The sequence below is a fragment of the Myxocyprinus asiaticus genome, chromosome 29 (assembly GCF_019703515.2).
Source record: "Myxocyprinus asiaticus isolate MX2 ecotype Aquarium Trade chromosome 29, UBuf_Myxa_2, whole genome shotgun sequence".
NCBI lineage: Eukaryota > Metazoa > Chordata > Actinopteri > Cypriniformes > Catostomidae > Myxocyprinus > Myxocyprinus asiaticus.
In genome coordinates, this window is record NC_059372.1 from 37,160,427 (window position 1) to 37,178,400 (window position 17,974).

General features: G+C 37.9%; 1 protein-coding gene across 1 annotated transcript in view; it reads left to right on the forward strand.

The window, feature by feature from the left end:
- The window catches only part of LOC127419718 (leucine-rich repeat-containing G-protein coupled receptor 6-like), a 118,866-nt gene that overhangs the window by 43,919 nt on the left and 56,973 nt on the right, over window positions 1-17,974 (forward strand). Inside the window, exon 2 of the mRNA XM_051661369.1 lies at window positions 3,017-3,088. Within this exon, the coding sequence (XP_051517329.1) occupies window positions 3,017-3,088 (72 nt within the window). The remainder of the gene's footprint in view (window positions 1-3,016; window positions 3,089-17,974) is intronic.

Genomic DNA, 17,974 nt, shown 5'->3' on the forward strand with positions numbered 1-17,974 from the left:
CTTCAGAGTACACTAGAAATTATGGGTAAGGTATGAGGTTGAAAATAAATGTATACACCTGACCCTGAACTGTCTTGTGGTGGAATAGGTCATATTTTGAAGAGTAAAAAAATAAGATGATCAGGATGGTTTGATTAGAGTGAAGGCAAAAAACATCTGGAGCACAACTTCATGCAACCACACACTTACTAGAAACCAGGGAGGAAATTACATCTGTTAAACAATAATTCAGAGTAGAAACTTTTTTCTCTCTCAATGTTTTTTTCACTCTTCCTCTCTGATGGATGGTAAAATGTGCAGGTGTGGGTTTTCTTTGATATGACAGTCCACATGTTTCATTCGCTGTCTTGGCTGCTTTTGGTTGTAACGATTGAAGCCAGAACCTCTCATCAACTGACCCAGAGATTGTCCAGGTCACTGACTGAAGGTGTTGTCTAGCTCAAACAGGGTCTGTAATCAACACTACTAATCAAGTAGTCAGAATTGGCATAGCTGATAATGCAAAGCAATTTTAGCCATCAGATACTTCTTGCCTCATTGTGTTAAGGCAGTTTGTCACAATCACGACACTAACTCTGGCTCTGGAGTTCATTAATTAATGGAATGGGAAATTGAGAGAGGCATGCATAATAAAACACAACAAAGCCAGATTTAATTTGTTGTAATCAGGGGTTTCTCAGTTTTGGAAGCCAGGCAACTGGTGCAGGCGGGATTTTCATTTGAAATGCGAGAACCGCTGCATGGATTACTCATAATTATCCAATGAGTGTAATCAATATTGTGCAGTTTTTCATCTTGATTACACAAATGTTAAATGAGTAGCATAAGGACAAAGATAATGAAGTTATGTGGAAGTTGCACAAGTGCACACATTTTCATGTCATCCAAAGCTCCACCTGTTCCCAGAAAGGTAAAATACTCTGGAACTAAGGATGTTGAATTTGCTCATAAATCAAGGTGCCAGAATTTCACAATCATTCTGATTGATTCTGCAACATGTTGTCCTAGAATGCGTCACTTTATGCCCCAGTATAATCAATGAAAATTTTTGGTTACTACTGTTACCCTGGGAATGAGATGCTGCGTCACTAGCTGACACTATGGGAAACTCCTCCCAGGAATGACGATCTCTGAAGCCATTTAGAATCACGGCAGTCTTTTGGCAGATGGCGCTTGAGGCTTTTCATTTTCACGCCGTTTCTTCAGAATTTTTCTCTTTATGGTTGCGATAACATCTCTCGTGCTCTGGACGCCCCCGAAACTTTGCTTTGTCATTGACTGTGCACACCTTAACAGTGATCTCCCTGCCTCTGCTTTGACAAACAGTGTATCCTTTATCACTTCCGCATTTGAAACGCTTTTGTATTGTCCTTGTTGTTGTATGTTTTATTGTGTGTTAAAAAACATAAAAGAGCCATTTGCTTAACAATGTCTTTTTCAAGATTGCGTTTCACAAATGTTTTCCACATTGTGAGCAATATATCAATCTGTCTTAAGGGTACAAGTGCTATTTTATAAAAGCAGCGCTCGATGAGACTGATTGCGTTCACTGTGAACACATGAAACTCAAAACGATTTGCCCTCGGCTCGCTTTCGTTCTGAAAGCAGAAGCCACTCCCCTCTCCTCCCACTATACTCATTCTGCAGCTTCCAAGGAACCACATGAAGGAGGTGTGCAAGGACGGGAATAGAGTGCAGTTATTTCAGGAGGATTTGTCACCAGCCCAGACTTGCGTTCCTCCTTTTCTCAACCTAAAGCGGCTTCGCTGTCCAGTATAGCTGTGATGATCTAACAGCTGGCGCACATCATATGATCACATTCAGCAGAGATTACGATGAGGAGGATGCTAAATATCCCTGACGTTTTTCCCTGTCAGGCACAATTGCTGTTAATTGCCTGAGCTGAGTCCATGCTGACACAGCGCTTGCTGAGATTGATTGTGTTCATTGCGAGCATGACACTCAAAACACCAGGAGTTTCCCATAGCATAAGCTACTGACGCAGCATTGAAGTGATCGACTTGAAAGGGAACATCTACACTGGAAGTGTTCGTTGTGGCCCAGTGTGTAGCGCCAACTGTAAATGGATGCCCCACTCTATTGCTGACATGTTGCAGAGCTAATACAGCCATTTTATTATTGAGTATGTGTGAAATAAAATGATTTTGCTAACCAAATATCATACTTTTGAATCTTTTTGCCATGAATTTTGTTTGTTACATATTAAAATAACAGATGCTAAATTTAAGCCAACTCGTGGTGATTATTTTGTTTCTAAACACATTTAGACACAGTTTTAGCAATAATAACATTACAGTAATAACTACAACTGATTGGTCCGTGCTATCTGCTTGTCACTTAGAATGTTCACTTCTATAATCAAGCATTATTAGGACAGTAAAATAAATAGGCTAAACTTTTGTTGTTGACATCCAATCAGACCAACATGTGCAAATTCATCTGTCATTTAGTAATATGGCTAATACTACTGCAATATTTGGCCCAGTGTTTGTTTCATGAGCTAGATCGGTGAATCACAATTCTGCTGTTGGTTATGCATTTGCAATAAATTTTCCTTTTGAGCCTGTCATTTTAATATTAAAGCATATTGTTGGGCCTTTGTTGTTCATGGTATTATTCATACATTTCATGTTTTAATGTTTTTGTGCAATAAACAGTTTTAGTAATGTGTTGGATCGCCACTTGATGTCCAATGTAAAATCTATCTCTTAAAGCAGAACCAGTTGAGAGACACTGATGTAATTAATATACATATGTGCATCTGCATGTTAGAAATCTAATAATGTTTTATTAGAAACTGATTCACATTTCTTCCAAGTTTTTTTTTTTTTTTTTTTCAAAGTCATAAAAATTGTATGCTGAACTCTTTCAATTTTACCCAAAGTCTCTCAGCTTTCATTAATAATGTAACTGATATCATTGTCGTTGCGGCTGACCACTGTTTCCTCTCTCTCTCTCTCTCTCTCTCTCTCTCTCTCTCTCTCTCTGATTTTAGGGATCTCAGCATGAACAACATAAGTGAAGTTCAGCCCAATGCCTTCCGCAACTTGCACTTCCTCAGTGAACTGTAAGTACATTTAAACCTGCTGTGTATTTCACTTGTGTCCACCTCTATGTTTTACAGATGTATGTACACAAAAAAATTGCAGTGATGAGTGATTATTTATTTTAAGTGGTTCAGTGAAGGTTAAGTTGGTGACTGACGCAATTCCAGATGTGTTGTACAAGATCTTGATAGACGTTTACCTTAAAATCAAGAATAAATAAATTAAATCAGTGCCTCAAGTGATAATGACCTTGGCGTGCATTACGCATTTTGTATTTAGTAGGCTGATGCATGACATGTCTCTGAGCTCGGTTTGCTAACTATATCAAGATTTTACCTTAAAGGGATAATTCACCCAAAAATAAAAATAACCTTTGTCACACTTCTCTAGAGATGCTTATTCTTATAGACATGCTTATTGTAGAGATGCAACATTAGCCATCCTGGAGCAACTGCTAACTTTCAATTTATGCAATTGGCAGATGCTTTTATCCAAAGACTGTGTATTCAAGCTTGCCGTTGCTAGCACCAGTTTGACTAGAGGAACACTTTCATCAGTGTCACCTTGAAGATCACACATATATCATACCAACATTCAGCATGTACATACTCTGTCTAGACCTTTAAGTGTCAAGCATTGATCAAAATAAGTTGAAGGCTAAAGCAATATAGCATGTCTGCTCACACTTTTCTCCCTGAAGGACCAATTAGCTCAGGTGAGACCTAGCATAACCTCTTTGAGAGTCTCTGGAGAGTGTTAACATTGAAATGGAAAGCACCTGGCTGCAATGGCAGCTTGCACATGGTGCCGGCAACAGCAGACGTAAGTCTGCAGAGCAGCTGGGCCTCTCGGCCACCTGACGGAGGCAAACAGGATGGAATGGGAATGACCAGAGCTGTCAGAAAGTGGTGCAGACAGTGGGAGGGCTGCAGGAAATGTTACTTTTTTATAGGAGTCAATATTTACGGTGTGACTGTCAAAGCAAACTGACAATTCCTTTTTCCACTTCAACGAGTTATTCCTTGCTCCCTATGGGAATGGTATTACATTTCAAACAAATGGGAGGATGTAAGGGAATATTTGGAAAATATTTTTTTTCAAATTAACATATATTATTTTGCCCTACGCCCTCTATTCAACTAATTAACTAGGGCTGGGTAATTACCTCACGATACAACAAAAATCGCAATACCTGTGTCACGATTTAAAGGGAAGCACAATTTCAGAGTTTTTGCTTATTAATATAACTGGCTTCTTCATTGATTGCACTGTAAATAACATATAAATCCTGTAAAAAAATCAAATATTGATACAAGAATCTAAAGAATAACAATATGTTATTGTGTCGATTTTATAGCGATACTTGCGTCATGACTCAATACTTTGCGATGCATCACGATATCATGAATTGATTTGCAATTGAAACTTGCTCAACTTTTGTTGGTGCCAGCTCATAGATGTGGCTTTAACCTCACTGCAAAATTCAATTTCAGAGTTTTCTTATTTAGCCGAGCTGCTTCTTTATTCACTGGAGTGTAATAAATTATGTGAATGCATTCATAAACACACTTTAAAGAAATATTGATACATGGATCTGAAGTATCGACTGTATATGATTGTATCAGTACAGCCCTGAAACTAACAAAGCATTGCTTTGATTACTTACTGGAATCTTTGTATACTTTTTTAAAATCATATAATTTCAATTTCGACTGCAGTTATTAAGGAATAATAATCAATAATGCATCATGAACAGTGTGAAACTCCTAGAGACAGTTAGACTTAAAATATATTGCAGTGCTATTAGTTGGAGATAAATTTCATGTTTAGCTTTATTTGATGTGCTGCTGGGAAATGATGAATTTGTGTGTTTTTACCCTTTCTGGTATTCATTTACACCCCCTAGGCTCAGCAGTCTGCGCAGAGTAATTCCGCGAGTCTAAATTGCACTTAAGAGGATCATCTGTTTAATGCTGCGCCTCCAGAACAACAACAGGCTCTTTGGGAGTTGTTGTTTTTCCTTATGACATCTTAAGCTGCCTACCAAAATTTTATGATTACTTCGAACAATCAAATGTGTTAAAATGTAAATGATGTGAGAATTCAGATAAGTTTATTTTCTATCGTCTAGAGAGGTGACCCAAATGCTGTCTCTCAACATCCTGTGTTTGAGTTATGCAGTGTGTCCACACTTCAATCAGAGATCAGACTAAGCCATCAATGTCTACTTATGCACTTGTGTAACACAATAACTCACCAGAGTCCCTCAGCATTACATCGAATACTCCAGTGACCTGTGGCTGTAAGATTTTGGCTGCTGTCCTATCAACTCCAAGGTCATCTGTGAGTGTGGAAGGGGGAAGAAGAAGTCTTGTTGTTTGTCTTTGGGATGGATGAAATGCAAGCTGAGCCAAGAATGTCTTTCTCCTTCCTAAACTCCACATTTTGACTTCTGCTCTGCCTCAGCTTCCTTGAAGTTGATGATTTCCCTGATTAAAAAATGGTTTAAGATGGTCTAGCTGCTCTCCAGCCTTGTAAAAATGGTCTTCAGCTGGTCTAGCTGGTCTCCAGACTGCCCAAGATGGTCTCTAGCTGGCATAACTGGTCTCCAGCTGGTCTAACTGCTCTCCAGCCTGGCCAAAATGGTCTTTAGCTGGTTTAACTGGCCTCCCAGCCTGGCCAAACTAGTATTCAGCTGGTTTAGCTGATTTCCAGTATGACCAAGGTGGTCTTCAGTTGGTCTAGCTTGTCTCCCAGCTTAGTCAGCTGAAAAGGGCCCAAACCCCTCTAAAACCATTAAAACAGACCAGCCTAACCAGTTTGGCCATGCTGGAAGACCAGCTAATCACCATTCAGCTGGTCTCTATTCTGGTCAAGATGGTCTTCAGCTTGTGTAGCTGGTCTCCTAGCTGACCAAGTTGGTCTTCAGATGGTCTAGCTGGTCTCCCAGCTGTTGAAAAGTGCACAAACCTCTCTAAAACCATCAAAACAGACCAGCCTAACCAGGTTGGCCAGGCTGGAAGACCAGTTAGTCACCTTTGGATGGTTTTTCAAAAGGGACATGCAATGCTATCTTAGAATTTGGCCTTAATTGAGGTCTTAAGTAACATAATTTTGCTCCCTACTGTTTGGAATGGTCTTCAAGCCAGGACGAACTAAAGACCAGCTTGGCCAAGCTGAGAGACCAGTCTGAACCAGCAAAGACCAACAAAGCACCTTAGGCTAGTTTCAGATTGTTTTCAGCAAGGTCACTGTGCTTTCAGCTCACTAGATTTTCAGAAGAAGAAAAAAATGAAACCAAAGATATCTTTACACAGACCTAAAATGGTACATATTTAAAGTAGAACAAAGGGTACAAAGGAATTTTGAAACCTTATGTATCATTTTTAGTTAAGTGTAACTTTGATCAGTGGAATACCAATGTTGCAAACTTCGAGCATCATTTAGCACTCAAGCTTCAAACTTTTTTCCCAGGCTTCAGAAGTTACTGACCTATCAGCACCATTAAGGAGAGAGCACTTGGATGTTAAAGACCTGCAATTCCTGTCTCACACCCATCCTTTTGTTTTCTTAAGTCTTCTAATCTTCCTCATCCTGCATGAGACATAAGGCCACAGCCAGCTCCCCTCCTCTCCCACCTCCCCCTCTCCATTCGTTCTATTTCCGTAATGGCTCTCAGCTGAAATCACAGTTCATGGCTCCTCCGTCATCAAACAAACAAACCCTGGCCAGAGCACCCTGTTGCTTTATTATTGCAAGCTGATGCTGGGCCATTAGAGGGCCATAGGTACCTCTATCATACTGCAGCCTACAGGACAGGCCCCATCAATGATGATGGGGTTTAATGGGTGCATTGTTGCCCCATTTGAGAACAGTTAATTCCTCATGTGAAGGCCATTAATCAGCAGCTCTGACGGTGACGGCATTATGGCTAGCTAGAAATGCTGCTGGTGTTTGCTTTACTAATTGCGATCTGTAACAAGTGAGAAGATCTCACATTCTCTCTAGTGAAGGTTAACTGAAAGCTCTGTCCTTGTTTATACCTGATATTAACTTCCATCTCGGGAGATTCAATTGCAACTGACCTGTTGAAAAGACCAGCAATGCTTGTCACCAGCATATGTTGTTTTGGATGCTGGTCCTTACAGTATTCCCACCCTTTTGACCAGTGAATTACCATGACTTTTCCATGACCATTCATGAACTAAATACAGATTTTTAAAAATAATTTTGATTCACACAGCTTTGTGAACCGTTTTAAGTAATTCATCTAAAAAGACTGACTCAGAAGAACAATTCACTGACAAATCGGGCATCACTTTGGCTTGCAATGAAGGTTTACTCAACACAAGAGCAAAATCTTGCTCATGAAATATTTTAGAGCAGAAAAAATAGACAAATACATTTTACTATAGCAATTTCCATGACTTGTCCAAGCCACAAAAAAAATAAATAAATAAATAAATTAAAATTCCTTGATATTTTCAGGTTTTCCATGACCATGGGTATACTGTAGGATTCAGGTGTCCATAAAATGCTTCTTTGATAACTTAACCAGCAAGCCTCCCTTGGTCCACTAGCTTTATCAGCGAGACCATACCATACCATTTTTTTTTGTTTTGTTTTGTTTTTTTTGTGAGAGAATAATATGGCTATACTAGACAACTCCAAACCAGCACTTAGCAGCATAAACCAGGAGGCAGTTTTTTTAAGCAGGGCAGATAGCGCAAAATAGTTTGTGATCAAATCACTAGTACAACATTTGGAGGAAGTCAGAAATGCATTTGACCACATTACATTTGTAGCGTAAGTGCTAATGCATCCTGATCTAGCCCTACTCACCTATCAGTCAGCCATGGCACTAACCAAGTGTTTTAAACTTAGCTAGTTATATGCGGTAAAAAAAAAAAATAATAAAAAAAAAAGAACTGTCCAATTGGAAATCTTGGTAAAGCAAGTGCACGTTTTATGGACCTTTATGACAATTAGTTTTCAGACTGTACAATATGATCCCAGTGAGATCTTGGTAGGCAAGGCTTTGGTCTCAATTGTCCTGACTGACAGCATTGACTGGGTGTTGTATCTCATCTTGCCGTCGTAGGAGCAGTCACACTGAACGACTGCAATGTCAAATTTCTGACATTGTCAGAACTTTATTGGAGGCTAAGATTCATCGCAATGGCAATTCATTCACGCCCACTTCAGTCAAATGAATACTTTCATTGACTTATAGACAATCTGAAGCAAGCTGTTGGGGTTGGCAGTATGGTTCTGTTCTGGGCAAACTCCCTGCCCTTTCATTAAGCCATGCATGGACTGAGCAGGGAGAGCAGCAAATCAAATCCCCCATGGGTAACAGAACAAATTCAGTAGAATTATATTACAACGTGATAAAAAATGTTTTTTTTTTTTTTTTTTTTGACAGTGCAACTTGGTAAATAAATAAAAGGTTAAATGGACACATGATAAAACTTCACATATTTAAGAAGTTGATAAAGCGCAGTTGGAAAATGGCCAGACTGGTTCGAGCTGACAGAAAAGCTACGGTAACTCAAATAACCACTCTGTACAATTGTAGTGAGCAGAATAGCATCTCAGAATACACAACAAGTCAAACCTTGAGGCGGATGGGCTACAACAGCAGAAGACCATGTCAGTCACTTTATTAGGACCATAGTTCCTAATAAAGTGCTAAGTGAGTGTATTTTACCATCATCCAAATTTGTCACAGATGGCGAAATTGTGGCCAAATTCACACAGTGTACACCCAGCTTAAAAGAATAATGAGCATTGCACTTCAAACAAAATCATGTTTGTAGTGAGAATAAAGTTTATATATATTTGGTCACAACACTATATCGACATTCTGTGCTTTATCAACATGCAGTAACACATTGATGTAGTAAGTTATGTATGTTCTCACCAAGTCTGAGACCCTCCTCTAAACAATTTCTAGACACAAGTGGTCTCAGAAGGTGCAACTGAGACGCACTTTACTACCAGGTGTAAACAGTCTGTCTTGGTTGACTACTTGTGATCGGATCACCCGAGACGGATGCCAGGTGTTAACAGGGCCACTGTCAGGAAATGCATTCAGACAGTTTCCTGGTAGGTTCAGGAGCAAGAGAAACAGAAAAGCAGTGGGATCAACAGTCAAACTTTGAAGTAGACACGAAAAGAGTGTGTCTAAATGAGTGAGAGTTTATTTGTGTGAATGCGGTTGCACTTAAATGTGAACACCTGGCCCTGAGCGGCACACTATTGCAACACAGTTCAGAGGCCCTCGGAGCACACTCTATGGATTAGGAGCTGTGCAGTCCAGCGTAGAAACAACACTGGAGCGCACCAGGCCATAATGGTCCTTTAGCCCCTTTCACTCATGTCCACTCTGACCGTTTACTCAACTAAGCCTCAGCATCTGATGTTTTCTTTGCAGATGCCTGCGAAAAACCAACGAAAATGTGATGAGTATTGCTCTTTTTCTCTGCCTTGATTCTCTGGGGGAAAATTTGAAGATGAAAGCAACAAAAGGTATCACATGAAGAAAAAGGCCAGCTTCAATTTTAATGCAACCCACTGCTTCCATCCCCATCTCCAATTTTACAGAAATAATAATAATAATAATAATAATAATACATTTTATTTATAAGTGCCTTTCAAGACACTCAAGGACACTTTACATACATAATCAAGTTAATAATAATAATTTTCTTTATATATCACACATTATACATTTGCACATACACAGTGAAATTCTTCTTTTCACATATCCCAGCTAGGCTGGGGTCAGAGTGCAGGGTCAGCCATGATACAGCACCCCTGGAGCAGATAGGGTCAAGGGCCTTGCTCAACGGCCCAAGGGTGGCATCTTGGTGGTGCTGGGGCTTGAACCCCTGACCTTCTGATCAGTAACCCAGAGCCTTAACTGCTGAGCTACCACTGCCCCAAGTTTGCAATAAGAACATAAAATATATAAATCTAAAATCACAAATCATAAAAATGAATGCATTCATAAATAAAGGTTAATTGTAGTAAGCCAGTTTAAAAAGGTGGGTTTTGAGGAGAGACCTGAAAGTGGAAAGACAATCACAATTAAAGATATCTGGCGGTAAAGAGTTCCAGAGTTGTGGAGCAGCACTGCTAAAGGATCTGGACCCCGTAGAAGTCAGACAAACCGAAGGTATCACAAGAGAGACAGAGGATCAGGATCTAAGAGTATGGGTAGGAGAATATATATGATCTTCTTATCTAGAAGATAGGAAGGTGCTAGGTTATGAAGACCTCTTAAAAGTCAGTAACAGAATCTTGTATTCGATACAAAATTTAACAGGAAGCCAGTGAAGCTGTTGAAGAATAGGAGTTATATGGACAGACTTAGAAGTTTGTGAAATAATCCATGCAGCTGAGTTTTGTACCAGCTGTAATTTATACTGAAGTTTTTGTGGTAGAGCAAATAGAAGGGAATTACAATAATCCAAACGGAACGTGACCAGAGCATGTACGAGAGTGACAGTGCTGTGAGTTGAAAGAGATGGACAAAGATTATTTATTTTGCGCAAGTGGAAGTAAGCAGTCCAGGTAATATTATTTACATGTGCTTCAAAAGAAAGAGTGCTGTCCAGAATGACACCCAGACTCTTAACTTTCAAACAGGGAGGAACAGTGGAATTGTCAATGGTCAGAGCAAAACTTTTTTAATTGACAAGATTATGCTTAGTACCTACAAGAAGTACCTCAGTTTTGTTACTATTGAATTTGAGGAAATTACAAGAAAACCATGAATGTATTTCAAGTAAACAGTTATGAAGGAAAAACAGTGGAAGAGAAGAATTTGGCTTGGTGGACATATAGAGCTGGGTGTCATCAGCATAGCAGTGAAAGTGGATTCCAAATTTCCTAAAAATATAGGAGGCAGGAGATAGATTATAAATAATAAAGGGCCTAAGACTGATCCCTGTGGAACTCCAGTATTAATTGGAGAGCACTGTGAACGAAAAATTTTCAATTTAACGAACTGAGTGCGACAAGAGAGATTAGATTTAAACCAAGCGAGAGAAGTGCCTGTAATACCAATGGATAATAATCTCTCTAATAGAATATTGTGTGAGATAGTGTCAAAAGCTGCACAAATAAGGCAAAAAAACAGACTTGTTGCTTTGTGTTGCTTCCAGTGATGATGTGACTGCCATGGAGTTTTATGGTGTTTTGACCGTTTTTAGGACAAAATTTCAAGGCATAACATGGATGGATGGATGGATGGGTGGACGGAGGGAGGGACAGACAGATAGATAGATCGATATTATTACTATAATTAATTTCACCAAATTAACGCATTAAATCAACAGCCCCAATAGATCATTTTATGAACTTGGTTTTGTAAAAGACTAAAGACCTGTGTGAGGACACAAACAGTAGTGCGAAGGGTGGAAAAAGGATGAAATTGACTCGGAGCAAATGGAGAAATGGTTAGTACATCATAGTTTATGATATAAGGGGAGGTAAATGATGCCGTAGCGTAATTGTCCAAGAAATACAGAGGGGTCCTCAAATTTACTAAACACATACTAAACACAAACCACAGCAAAAACACACAAATCATGTCTTGACAATGTTTGGAATTCACATCTGTTTGGTGTATGTTTATACATGTAATTTGTGTATTTTAACACAAAAAATTGTGTTTACATTTCAGCTGCAGTGAAAATCTAGGTAACGAGAAACAGTTTGAGACAGATTAATCATTTTCAGAACTCTGGTATGTGTGAAGGGGATGGCTGATTTGGTTTATACTGATAAAAATTTATTTAATGTTATAGTTAAGCTGTATGTTTAATATTAGCATGCTACGATACAATCTTATTTACAAGATTAACGTAATCCCAATTACAGCCTCATTAGAAAAGTCATACAGCAACAAAATTCGCATCAAAATCTAAAATAAAACAAGGAAGCGTTTACATTACACATTTTACAAATCGGCCTAGTGGAAAAATTAAATTGTGCCATATCGAGTCATGTGACCCAAAGGAGCAAGTACTGAATCATTTTGATTGACGTCTATCAGTGCAGGTGACAGCACTGGAGTCACCTACCTCAGAGTTCTGGATGCGTTCCCTCTCTATGTCCTGCCATAATAAACCAGAACCCAACCAGCAGCCCCTCTCATATGGAGCAAATTACACAGACTGTTACCCCCCCCCACACACACACACACACGCACGCACATACGAACACATGCACAGGCTTAGAGTAGTAATTTGTAATATGTCTTGTTCAATGTGATGGCCCTCGGATCAACGTGGAGAGCTGAGCTGGACACATACAGTACAGACACACACACACACACACACACACACACACACACACACACACACACACACACACACGCACACACGCACACACACACTCTTATGGGAAGAGAGAACCACACACAATGAAATGAGCTGTCTTCACATCAGTGGAAGTTTCTGCTGAGCAGATGAGCAAATACAGATACTCACTCATATTTACTCAGCATGCAGGCTGATGACATGTTTTTAAAATAACACCTTGTGCAAAATGCACAAAAGAACATGACACAGTGTCTGCATTACACAGCAGCAAAATAAACAGCAAGCTGCCACAAAATAAATCAAAGCTCTGCCATTAGCTGGAAAGTATAACTTCAAGTGCAATCCCGTAAAGTGAATGGTGCAAGTCTTAAAATCTGGTTACCCACATCAAACACAATCTTCTAGTGAATATAAGTACTGTAGGTCCATTAAAAATACACCTAGCAGATGCTCAGAATGAGACAAGTTGTGACAGGACTTGGTGCCAAAACTGCCACTACTGTATTTAAATATACTACACCCTTGATTCCCAGGCTTTCGGCTGTTTCTGTTGTGAAGACACCATTTTGCATCTCAGTAAAGATTTTTTGTTTTCCTTTAAAAAAATAAAAAATATGAAGAATTATGTAGAATCTTATTGAAAATCTTTAAATAACCTTTCTTTGTAACCACATGACTATGTCACATCACAATGGAATTTCGTTCCATAATTTACACGAACGTTGAACTTATTATTAACGGTGCTGTGAACTTATTTTTCCATTTTAGAATACTGAATAAACATGTTATGAATGCTGGCATGAACTAATTTCACCATAGAATGATGGCATAAACTTATGAATGATGGAATGAATTTATAATAAAGAACAGCATGAGCTCCTTTCGGCATAGCACAGTGGCATGAAGTTATTATGCGTTGCGGCATGAACCTTATTTTGCCATAGAGTGGTGACATGAATGACACCATGAACTTATTATAAATGACAGCATGAACTGATTTCGCCATAGTAGCATGAACTTATGAATAGTGGAAGGAACGTTTCGCCATTGAATGATGCCGTTAACTTATTTCGCCATAAAACAGCGGCATGAACATGTTTTGCCATAGAACAGTGGCATGAACATATTTTGTTTTAGAATCACAACATGAACTTATTTCACCATAAAACAGTGTCATGAACATATTTTGTTGTAGAACGGTGACATGAACTTATTTCACCGTAAAACAGTGTCATGAACATATTTTATCATAGAATGGAGACATGAACTTATTTCACCATAAAAAAGCGGCATGTACTGTACATATTTTGGCATAGAACGATGACATTAACTTATTTCACCATAAAACAGTGTCTTGAACATATTTTGTCGCAGAACGGTGATATGAACTTATTTTACCATAAAAAAGCGGCATGAACATAATTTGCCGTAGAACAGCGACATGAACTTATTTTACCATGAAACAGCGTCATGTACATATTTTGCCATAGAACGGCCACATTAACATATTTTGCCATAGAATGGAATCATGAAAATATTTTGTTGAAGAATGGCGACATTAACTTTTTTCGCCATAGAATAGCAGCATGAACTTATTTGGCCATAGAACAGAAGCATAAAAATATTTTGTCGTAGAATGGCGACATGAACTTATTTTGCTATAAAATGGTGGCATGAACATATTTCTCCTTAGAACGGCAACATGAACTTATTTCACCATAGAATGGCAGCATGAATTTATTTCTGAATAGAATGGCAGAATCATCATATTTTGCCATAATACAGTGGCATGAACTTTTTCGCCATATAACTGCACAGACACATTATATGTCATGTGATAAGTTAACAATATTACAAGCAGTCCATGATTAAAAAAAAAACAAAAAAAAAAAAAACACAAATATTACCAAAATAATAACACAGACATAGTCAGTATGCAGTTGTGTGGCAAATCATTTGTACTTTACGTGAGAATACCACATTAATGTATGTATATTATGAATGAAATAAATTATTTCCATAATGAATCACTCTGTGTACAGTAATACTACAGGAGGCTCATTATGTGTTTTGTTTAAGCCATCTCACTGTATATTTTTAAGTTGATTTAACCCTGAGGACTGTTACTAACCATTCTGAGAAATGTTTAAGTGCATCTCTATGGTCATTGTGCAGTTAAAGTTAAATAAATATCTAGACTGAAGGTTGCCACCCAACTATTTTTGCAGATTTTCTCCCGAGGCGCACCACTCCCCTCTCCTCTCTTTTAATTCGCTTCTTTTCAGTTTCTCATTGATCTTTATTCCCTGTCATTAAGCATTTATTCAGTGTTTTAGACTGAAGTGTGATTAAACTATCTTTATAGTTCCGGGTTTGTATTATATCCTATAATTAATGATGGATAATTTGATTGAGTATAGACTGGAGTAAAAAGATGCGTCTTCAGAACTTGCGGCATGAACCTTATTTTGCCATAGAGTGGTGACATGAATGACACCATGAACTTATTATAAATGACAGCATGAACTGATTTCACCACAGTAGCATGAACTTATGAATAGTGGAAGGAACATGTTTCGCCATTGAATGATGCTGAAACATCAGCATCACTACATCATGACCGCCCATATTTGAACATCAGCAATGCCTACTGGGTGATCAGAAACTTGGCCCAACCAGTCATGGTGAGGCAATACAGGGAGGCAGGACAGATACTATTACTCCTGAACACCAGTAGAGCTAATGATAATGTGTGGGAAAATTTGCCAATGTTTTGCTGTTCCCGGCTGTGTGTAGCACCTGCAGCTCAGAATATCCTTATAAAGGATCTCAACATTAGAAATGAGCAGCTGAAGTGTTTTTAAACAGATCCCTGATCATTTCAGTGATTTTAATGGTTTTTGCGGCACATTTCAACATGGATTGTTTTCTGAATCTGTTACAATGTAATGCATTTTTACAAAGAGGCTATTATTAAAAGATAGGGCACAACAGCAAACTCACAATCAGTGTGTGAGCTGAGTCAGACAATTATATAATTCAAATTTAATATTAATATATTATTAAGTAGGGCTGCACGATATATCAGATTTATCGAATCAACGCAATTGTACATATAGCGATGTGCATCTAGCAAGGGCTTGTGTGTGTGTGTGTGTGTGTGTGTGTGTGTGTGTGTGTGTGTGTGTGTGTGAGTGTGTAATAGATAATAATGAGATGAGAGGCTTATACACAAGCAAAGTGCTTCTGGACATTTTAATTTTTCAAACTAAAAGTCCCAAATTAATATGAACATAAATTACGATGTAAAAATAAAATAAAATGTTTTAAAACACAGATTAGTATATTAGTAGGATATCCCACAATATGGTGAAATTCACTTTATATTAATGTGCTTTTTACAAAATAAATACAAATAATTAATGATGAAATGTAAATACCTGCTACATAGCTAATGGTAAAACTGTAGAAATTATACGCAGTCTGTATGCAATTTGGAATAAAAGATATCTATGTTTGTGATATCTGTGACATTTATATTCCAATGAACTTTAGTTTAAATGGGCATTGATGGTTCCGATGTTCCGCGCACTATGACGTCATCATATAGTTATTGTTTCACAAACCGTATATCGCATTTTCCAATAACCACATATCACATTTTTCCTCCGTATTGTGCAGCCCTATTAGCAGGTATATAAAAGTATACAAGTTAATATTATAATTATAAAAATAAATAAATAAATATTAATTCACACTTCTTACGATGCACTTGGACACATCATCAGTGATGTAAGCTGGGGTCATTGGATATTTCAGGTCTTACAACATCAGACACCCTCGCCCAGGTGACTGCTGTCTGGTGTTGTAAGACCCGAAACACCCTTTGATTAAATAAATAAATAATATGACTACTTTAAAACAGGGGTTTTCAAACTGAAACTGGGGGTCTGTGGAAAATTTCAGAGGAAAGTGTGAAAAAAAAAAAGTAAAGATAACATGTACAAAATTTTACATTATTACTGTTTCATTCTGAAACAATGAGATTAATCATTATTATTTTATTCTGTTGTCAGCCATATTTTTAACAGTAAAAACAAATATAAGGCTTGTTTGAAGGCTTCATATATCATCTTTCAGGGAGTCTCCTTGTCATGGTTGCCTTTAGCTTACTCACTGAGATTTCTAAAACATTATTTGAAACAGTATTTATTGTGAAAAGCACTATACAAATAAATTAGAATTGAAATCTTTACATTACATTATAGTGAGTAGAAAAAGGTACAAACTTTATACACAAAGTAAACATAATAATTTACCTTTGATGGAATTTAGTGACAATATAAAAGGCACTTTTTTACATAATAAGCAACTTGTCTTAATGTAACACATATCATTTTTCTCACAGAATATAAATGGATCTATGAACATGAAAAAATATAGCTACGTTGATATATAAGAAGGGTATCTTTCACAATGGGATCATTATATTTGGGGGTCTTCAATGTTGTAATCAATCAGACAGCAGTCTAATATCACAGTCACAATGTTGGATGCAAATAAACACACCTAGATAAGCGCCTACGTAAAAACCCACACCTGACCCGTGTGTTTGCAGATAACTTCTCCTCTCTTCTCTCATCTTCGCGTCATCAGAGATAATGCCATCTGGAAAGATGGGAGATGGAAATGCAGCCAATCAACGCCTTTCACAAGTGGCCATTGCATTTTTAACCTCACCTCAGCTACCCACATTTTGTTTCTCTTTAGTAACCAAAACATGGTATCAAACAGCGTTTTGCCTAGCTGATTCTCATTGTTCCATGACTCTAGCTGTCTGAATATCTCTCACACTTCATGTCAGATTAGATTAAATGTTTTTCAGTCCCCTCACGGATTCTTTTAAAAATTAGCCAAAACAGCCATTCTTATAAGTGTATGAAATGTATGCACAAAAGGAAATGTTAGACAGAATGATACATGTATTATGCATTGATAAAAAGACTCAAAGCATCAATTATGAAAGAATTATCATTTTTGCTTGAACTCTCCCTTTAAGGGTATTTTAGAAAGTGCTATGAGGACTGAGAAAGTGAAAGAATCAGTCTTAAATCTTATCTGTTTTCATGCAATTTTCATTTTTGGTTACTCTTATCGGAGATGTATGACAGCACAGACATATCAAAGGATTTTTTAATCTTTCTTCTCACACAAGTGCCCTCATGGGAAGGAGCGTGAGCTCTGCGATAAAGATCTGTGTAAATGCCATAAAATCAATCCAACATTTTACAAGAGAATCAAAAGGGGCCGTGCGCAGCGTACTTCCGTGCAGGTCAGCATTTATTGTGATGATGAATACATATTCTAGAAGAGAAGGTCACTTTCAGGGAGCTGGCGAGAGTTCGGGTTTCAAATTGAGAGGAAGTGCAGTCACAACGTGTACATTTTTCCATTTGGAGATCCTCCTCAGGCCAGGATCTAATAAAAAATGATTTAGTCACGGAAATGTTTCCATCATGCTATGAAATCGATATCATCGGAAACTATGTTGCAAATAATGTGATTCTTAGGTTC